The 8,325-nt window shown below is 62.1% G+C and overlaps 1 protein-coding gene and 2 long non-coding RNA genes across 3 annotated transcripts; all 3 read right to left on the minus strand.

The window, feature by feature from the left end:
* Nucleotides 1-1,721: 1,721 nt before the first annotated feature.
* On the minus strand, nucleotides 1,722-2,739 carry LOC117437643 (uncharacterized). The gene is made up of 3 exons (XR_004550481.1): nucleotides 2,708-2,739; nucleotides 2,127-2,192; nucleotides 1,722-1,879 (listed from the first exon to the last, which is right to left on the minus strand). It is a non-coding gene; the product is annotated as an uncharacterized lncRNA (long non-coding RNA).
* A 93-nt stretch (nucleotides 2,740-2,832) lies between these two features.
* LOC117437644 (uncharacterized) lies at nucleotides 2,833-4,270 on the minus strand. Its single transcript, XR_004550482.1, has 3 exons — nucleotides 4,215-4,270; nucleotides 3,500-3,557; nucleotides 2,833-2,887 (listed from the first exon to the last, which is right to left on the minus strand). It is a non-coding gene; the product is annotated as an uncharacterized lncRNA (long non-coding RNA).
* A 1,169-nt stretch (nucleotides 4,271-5,439) lies between these two features.
* TIMM50 (translocase of inner mitochondrial membrane 50) lies at nucleotides 5,440-8,325 on the minus strand. The gene is made up of 3 exons (XM_034072181.1): nucleotides 8,225-8,325; nucleotides 7,044-7,150; nucleotides 5,440-5,595 (listed from the first exon to the last, which is right to left on the minus strand). The coding sequence occupies exons 1-3, from the start codon at nucleotides 8,289-8,291 to the stop codon at nucleotides 5,488-5,490; spliced, it is 282 nt and encodes a 93-aa protein (XP_033928072.1). The 5' UTR covers nucleotides 8,292-8,325; the 3' UTR covers nucleotides 5,440-5,487.

The following is an 8,325-nucleotide window of genomic DNA, read 5'->3' on the forward strand; positions in this document are numbered from 1 at the left end:
TACATGTAACATACATGTAACATACATGTAACATGTAACACATAACACATCACACCGACGGCCAATGAACCCCGGACGGCAGCGGCAGAGGGGGGGGGCACCGGGCACCGAGCGGCACTGACCCCCTGTGGAACACACGTGTAACATACATGTAACATACATGTAACATACATGTAACACATAACACATCACACCGACGGCCAATGAACCCCGGACGGCAGCGGCAGGGGGGGGGCACCGGGCACGGAGCGGCACTGACCGCCTGTAACATACATGTAACATACATGTGACATACATGTAACACACATGTATATCACTCACCATTCATACACGGTTCCAGGCCGCACCCGTCGCTCACACATGTAACACATGTAACATACATGTACTGACCGTTCATACAGGTCTCCAGGCCGCACCCGTCGCTCACACACATGTAACACACATGTAACACACATGTAACACACATGTACATCACATGTAACATACATGTAACACACATGTATGACCCTCACCGTTCATACACGTGTCCAGGCCGCACCCGTCGCTCACACACATATAACACACATATAACATACATATAACACACATGTAACATACATGTAACACACATGTAACACACATGTATGACCCTCACCATTCATGCAGGGTTCCATGGCGCACCCGTCGCTCACACACATGTATCACATGCACACACATGTAACATACATGTAACACATGTAACACACATGTAACACACATGTATGACACTCACCATTCATGCAGGGTTCCATGGCGCACCCGTCGCTCACACACATGTAACATACATGTAACATACATGTAACACACATGTATGACCCTCACCGTTCATACACGGTTCCATGGCACACCCGTCGCTCACACATGTAACACATGTAACATACATGTAACATACATGTACCCACCATTCATGCAGGGTTCCATGGCGCACCCGTCGCTCACACACATGCACACACATGTAACATACATGTAACATACATGTATGACCCTCACCGTTCATACACGTGTCCAGGCCGCACCCGTCGCTCCTCCGCTCGCAGTTGGCTCCCCGGAAGCCTGGGGGACACCTGCAGCTGAAGCTGCCGCCGCTGGGGGCGCAGGCGCCGCCGTTAAAGCAGGGCCCGAGGGAGCAGGGGGAGGGCTCCGGGGCCGGAGGGGCCGAGAACGGAGCTACCGGATCCAGCACTGGGGCTACCGGAGCTACTGCCGGGGCTACCGGTGCTACCGGATCCAGCACTGGGGCTACCGGTATAACCGGTGCTGATCCCGGGGCTACCGGTGCTACTGGTGCTGCTGGTGCTACCAATGCTCCCAGTGCTACCGGATCCAGCACTGGGGCTACTGGTGCTACTGGTGCTGCTGGTGCTACTGGTGCTACTGGTGCTACTGGTGCTGCTGGTGCTACTGGTGCTACTGGTGCTGCTGGTGCTGCTGGTGCTACTGGTGCTGCTGCCGGTGCTGCCGGTGCTACTGGTGCTACCGGTGCTACCGGTGCTGCTCCCAATGCTCCCAGTGCTACCGGTGCTACCGGTGCTGCTGCCGGTGCTACCGGTGCTACCGGATCCATCACTGGGGCTCCCGGTGCTGCTCCTGGTGCTGCTCCCAGTGCTCCCGGTGCTGCTCCCGGATCCATCACTGGGGCTCCCGGTGCCATTCCCGGTGCCTCTCCCAGTGCTCCCAGTGCCTCTCCCAGTGCTCCCGGTGCCTCTCCCAGTGCTCCCAGTGCCTCTCCCAGTGCTCCCGGTGCCATTCCCGGTGCTCCCAGTGCTCCCAGTGCCGTCGGTGCCGTCGGTGCTCCCGGTCCCAGTGCCCGGTCCGGGCTCAGGCTGTCACAATGGGGCCCTGGGGAGGCGCTGCCGTGACCCTGCAGGGGGGGGGTCAATGGGGTCCCTGTGGTGTCAATGGGGTCCCTGTGGTGTCAATGGGGCCCCGGGGGGGGGGTCAATGGGGTCCCTGTGGTGTCAATGGGGTCCCTGTGGTGTCAATGGGGCCCCGGGGGTGTCAATGGGGCCCCGGGGGGGGTCAATGGGGTCCCTGTGGTGTCAATGGGGCCCCGGGGGTGTCAATGGGGCCCCGGGGGGGTGTCAATGGGGCCGGGGGGGGTCACTCACCTTGCAGGGTCCCCCATTGCTGCAGGCGCTGCCTTCGGGGGGGGGCGCAGGGATCCCGACACCCACCTGGGGATGGGGGGGGTGGGTCAGGGCCCCCCCAGACCCGTGAGACCGCAATGAGGGGGGTCCCCAAAGGGGGGGGGGGTCAGCACCCCCCAGACCCATGGGACCCCAATGAGGGGGGGGGGTCCCCAAAGGGGGGGGGGGGTCAGGGCCCCCCCAGACCCATGAGACCCAATGAGGGGGGGTCCCCAACGGAGGGGGGTGGGTTAGGGCCCCCCCAGACCCATGGGACCCAATGAGGGGGGTCCCCAACGGAGGGGGGGGGGTCAGGACCCCCCAGACCCGTGAGACCCCAATGAGGGGGGTCCCCACGGGGGGGGGGGGGCAGGGCACCCCAGACCCATGGGACCCAATGAGGGGGGTCCCCAACGGAGGGGGGGGGGGTCAGGACCCCCCAGACCCATGGGACCCAATGAGGGGGGTCCCCAAAGGGGGGGGGGGGGTCAGGACCCCCCAGACCCATGGGACCCCAATGAGGGGGGTCCCTAAAGGGGGGGGGTGGGGGGGTGGGCACTCACGGTGGGCGGGGCTCCGGCAGCGGGGGGGGGCGGGGCCTCCGCAGGCGGTGCTGGGGGGGGAGGGGCGGCAGCGCAGGCGCATCCCGAAGCGGAGCCCCCCCCCCGCCCCCCCCCGCCACGGACCCCCCGGGGACAGGCGCTGCCGGGTCATGACCCGGGACAGGAGGCGGCGCCGGGGGGCTGGGGGGGGCAGGGCACAGTGAGCCCCATAGCCACACATAGAGCCCCATAGAGCCCCATAGAGCCCCATAGAGCCCCATAGACACCCCATAGAGCCCCAGAGACACCCCATAGACACCCATAGAGCCCCATAGACACCCCATAGACACCCATAGAGCCCCATAGACACCCCATAGAGCCCCATAGACACACATAGAGCCCCATAGACACCCCATAGACACCCATAGAGCCCCATAGACACCCCATAGAGCCCCATAGACACACATAGAGCCCCATAGACACCCATAGAGCCCCATAGAGCCCCATAGACACCCCATAGACACCCATAGAGCCCCATAGACACACATAGACACCCAATAGACATCCCATAGAGCCCCATAGACACCCATAGAGCCCCATAGACACTCCATGGACACCCAATAGACATCCCATAGAGCCCCATAGACACTCCATGGACACACATACACACCCCTTAGACACCCCATAGACACACATGGACCCCCAGAGGACCCACAGACACCCCATAGACACCCATACACCCTCCCATAGACACCCCCATAGCACCTACAGACCCCCCTTTGCTGTGACCCCCCCATTTGCCTCCCCCCTCACCCCCGGAGCCTTCGGCCTCCTCCAGGCGCCAGGACTCGATGATGAGGGACACGGTGCCCTGGGGGGGCAATGGGGGGGTCTCAATGGGGGTCTCAATGGGGGTCTCAATGGGGGTCTCAATGGGGGTCACAATGGGGGTCACAATGGGGGGTCACAATGGGGGTCACAATGGGGGTCTCAATGGGGGTCACAATGGGGGTCTCAATGGGGGTCACAATGGGGGTCTCAATGGGGGTCTCAATGGGGGTCACAATGGGGGTCACAATGGGGGTGTCAATGGGGGTCTCAATGGGGGTCTCAATGGGGGTCTCAATGGGGGTCACAATGGGGGTCTCAATGGGGGTCTCAATGGGGGTCACAATGGGGGTCTCAATGGGGGTCTCAATGGGGGTCTCAATGGGGGTCACAATGGGGGTCACAATGGGGGTCTCAATGGGGGTCACAATGGGGGTCTCAATGGGGGTCTCAATGGGGGTCTCAATGGGGGGCTCAATGGGGGTCTCAATGGGGGTCACAATGGGGGTCTCAATGGGGGTCTCAATGGGGGTCACAATGGGGGTCACAATGGTGGTCACAATGGGGGTGTCAATGGGGGTCACAATGGGGATCTCAATGGGGGTCACAATGGGGGTCTCAATAGGGGTCTCAATGGGGGTCACAATGGGGGTCACAATGGGGGTCTCAATGGGGGTCTCAATGGGGGGGGGGTTCTCACCGGCCAGGGGTATGTGAGGGGCAGTCGCAGGGTCCGGGGGGCTCCGGGGCGCGGGGGGGGCCCGGGGGGGCTGTGGGTGACCCCCATGGAGCAGCCGCCCCCCCCGGGGGGGCGCAGGCAGAGGCGGAACCCGAGGGGCCCCCCCCCGCCCCCCCGTGCAGACAGCACCCGGAGCTCCAGCACTGCCATGGGGCAGACCTGAGGGAGACCCCCCCGGAGAGCCCCCGTATAGCACCCATAGACCGACCCCATAGCACCCATAGACCGACCCTATAGCACCCATAGACCGACCCCACAGCACCCACAGACCCCCCCATAGCACCCACAGACCCCCTCCAGCACCCACAGACCCCCCCATAGAACCCACAGACCCCCCCCCAGCACCCACAGACCGACCCCATAGCACCCACAGACCGACCCCATAGCACCCACAGACTGACCCCATAGCACCCACAGACTGACCCCATAGCACCCACAGGCCCCCCCAGCACCCACAGACCCCCCATAGCACCCACAGACCCCCCCCAGCACCCACAGACCCCCCATAGCACCCACAGACCCCCCCCAGCACCCACAGACCCCCTCATAGCACCCACAGACCCCCCATAGCACCCATAGACCCCCCCCCAGCACCCACAGACCCCCCATAGCACCCACAGACCCCCCCCAGCACCCACAGACCCCCCCCCAGCACCCACAGACCCCCCATAGCACCCACAGACCGACCCCATAGCACCCACAGACCGACCCCATAGCACCCACAGACACCCCCATAGCACCCACAGACCCCCCCTCAGCACCCACAGACCCCCCATAGCACCCACAGACCCCCCCATAGCACCCATAGACCGACCCCATAGCACCCACAGACCGACCCCATAGCACCCATAGACCCCCCCTCAGCACCCACAGACCCCCCATAGCACCCACAGACCCCCCTGACCCCCCCCGGCCTCACCGCAGGGAGGAGGAGGAGGCAGAGGAAGGCAAACACCAGCCCCACAGCCATGGCCGCACCGGGGGTCTGAGCCCACCCCCCCCCCAACACCCCCTATCTAGAGCCAAACCCCGCCCCCTTGACCCAAGCCCCGCCCCCTTAGCTCTAACCCCGCCCCCTTGACCCAAGCCCCGCCCCCTCAGTCAGCACCAGGCACTGAGCTCCACATCTCCCCTTTATTCACCCCCAACCCCCCCCCATGTTCTCCATCCCCCCCCCCCCCCCCGGGGGGGGCTGCTCCGCTCTGACGTCACTCTGACGTCATCACCGACGTCATCACTGCTGCCGGGAGCGCCCCCAGAGCCGCCCTGCCCACGAGCCCAGGGACAGACCCGGGGGAGGCTTCTTGCCCTGAGCCAGCTCCTGCCGGCGCTGCTGCTCCTCCTGCGGGGACAGGAACCAGTAACAGCACTGGAACCAGTAACAGCACCAGTAACAGCACCAGTAACAGCACTGGGACCAGTAACTGCACCAGTAACAGTACTGGTACCGGCACTGGGACCGGTAACAGCACCGGGACTGGGACAGGGAACCAGTGAGCACCAGTAACGGGACTGGGAACCAGTAACAGCACCAGTAACGGGACTGGGAACCAGTGAGCACCAGTAACGGGACTGGGAACCAGTAACAGCACCAGTAACGGGACTGGGAACCGGTAACAGCACCAGTAACGGGACTGGGACCAGTAACTGCACCGGGACAGGGAACCAGTGAGCACCAGTAACGGGACTGGGACCGGTAACAGCACCGGGACTGGGACCAGTAACAGCACTGGGACCAGTAACAGCACCAGTACCGGGACTGGGACCAGTAACAGCACCAGTAACGGGACTGGGAACCAGTGAGCACCAGTAACGGGACTGGGACCAGTAACAGCACCAGTAACAGCACTGGGACCAGTAACAGCACCAGTAACAGCACTGGGAACCAGTAACAGCACCAGTAACGGGACTGGGACCAGTAACAGCACCAGTAACAGCACTGGGAACCAGTAACAGCACCAGTACCGGGACTGGGACCAGTAACAGCACCAGTACCGGGACTGGGACCAGTAACAGCACCAGTACCGGGACTGGGACCAGTAACAGCACCGGGACTGGGACTGGGACCGGTAACAGCACCAGTAACGGGACTGGGAACCAGTAACAGCACCAGTAACGGGACTGGGACCAGTAACAGCACCAGTAACGGGACTGGGACCAGTAACAGCACCAGTAACGGGACTGGGACCGGTAACAGCACCGGCACTGGGACTGGGACCAGTAACAGCACCAGTAACGGGACTGGGAACCAGTAACAGCACCAGTAACAGCACCAGTACCGGCACTGGGACCAGTAACAGCACCAGTAACAGCACCAGTAACAGCACCAGTAACAGCACTGGGACCAGTAACAGCACCAGTAACAGCACCAGTAACAGCACCAGTACCGGCACTGGGACCAGTAACAGCACTGGGACCGGTAACAGCACCAGTAACGGGACTGGGAACCAGTAACAGCACCAGTAACAGCACCAGTACCGGCACTGGGACCAGTAACAGCACCAGTAACAGCACCAGTAACAGCACCAGTAACAGCACTGGGACCAGTAACAGCACCAGTAACAGCACCAGTAACAGCACCAGTACCGGCACTGGGACCAGTAACAGCACTGGGACCAGTAACAGCACCAGTAACAGCACCAGTAACAGCACCAGTACCGGCACTGGGACCAGTAACAGCACTGGGACCGGTAACAGCACCAGTACCAACACCAGCACTGACACCAGCACCGAACCCCCCCCGGTACCAGCACCAAACCCCCCCCCCCCGGTACCCCCAGAGCCTCCAACCTCCTCCAGCTGCGTCCGGCGCCGCCTGAAAGCTGCCAACGGATCCTCCTCCAGCGCATAGTGCTCCAGAACCGGGCGCACGTCAGGGACCCCACTGAGAGCTATGGCTGCGGGGACAGAGAGCAACACAGACACCATAGGGACACCATAGGGACCCCACTGAGAGCTATGGCTGTGGGGACAGAGGGTGTGGGTAACACAGACACCATAGAGACCCCACTGAGAGCTATGGCTGCGGGGACAGAGAGCAACACTGACACCATAGGGACACCATAGGGACACCACAGACACCATAGGGACACCACAGACACCATAGGGACCCCACTGAGAGCAATGGCTGTGGGGACAGAGAGCAACACAGACACCATAGAGACCCCATAGACACCATAGGGACACCATAGGGACCCCACTGAGAGCTATGGCTGAGGGGAGAGAGAGCAACACAGACACCATAGGGACACCATAGGGACCCCACTGAGAGCTATGGCTGCAGGGACAGAGAGCAACACTGACACCATAGAGACACCATAGGGATACCACAGACACCATAGGGACCCCACTGAGAGCTATGGCTGCGGGGAGAGAGCAACACTGACACCATAGGGACACCATAGGGACACCACTGAGAGCTATGGCTGCGGGGACAGAGAGCAACACAGACACCATAGGGACACCATAGGGACCCCACTGAGAGCTATGGCTGCGGGGAGAGAGCAACACAGACACCATAGGGACCCCACTGAGAGCTATGGCTGCGGGGAGAGAGGGTGTGGGCACCATAGACACCATAGAGACCCCATAGGGACCCCACTGAGAGCTATGGCTGTGGGGACAGAGAGCGTGGGCACCATAGACACCATAGGGACCCCACTGAGAGCTATGGCTGCGGGGACAGAGGGTGTGGGCACCATAGACACCATAGGGACACCATAGACACCATAGGGACCCCACTGAGAGCTATGGCTGCGGGGACAGAGGGTGTGGGCACCATAGACACCATAGGGACACCACAGACACCATAGGGACCCCATAGGGACACCACAGACACCATAGGGACCCCACTGAGAGCAATGGCTGCGGGGACAGAGAGCGTGGGCACCACAGGCACCATAGGGACACCATAGGGACCCCACAGACCCCATAGGGACCCCACAGACACCATAGGCCCCCCCAGGTCTCACTCTTGAGGAAAGCCGCCAGCTCATAGAGCTGCCTGTCTCCGGAGCCCCCGTCCCACCGCGGCACCATAGGGACACCACAGACCCCATAGGAACCCCACAGA

Source organism: Melopsittacus undulatus, chromosome 24 (assembly GCF_012275295.1).
Source record: "Melopsittacus undulatus isolate bMelUnd1 chromosome 24, bMelUnd1.mat.Z, whole genome shotgun sequence".
Lineage (NCBI taxonomy): Eukaryota > Metazoa > Chordata > Aves > Psittaciformes > Psittaculidae > Melopsittacus > Melopsittacus undulatus.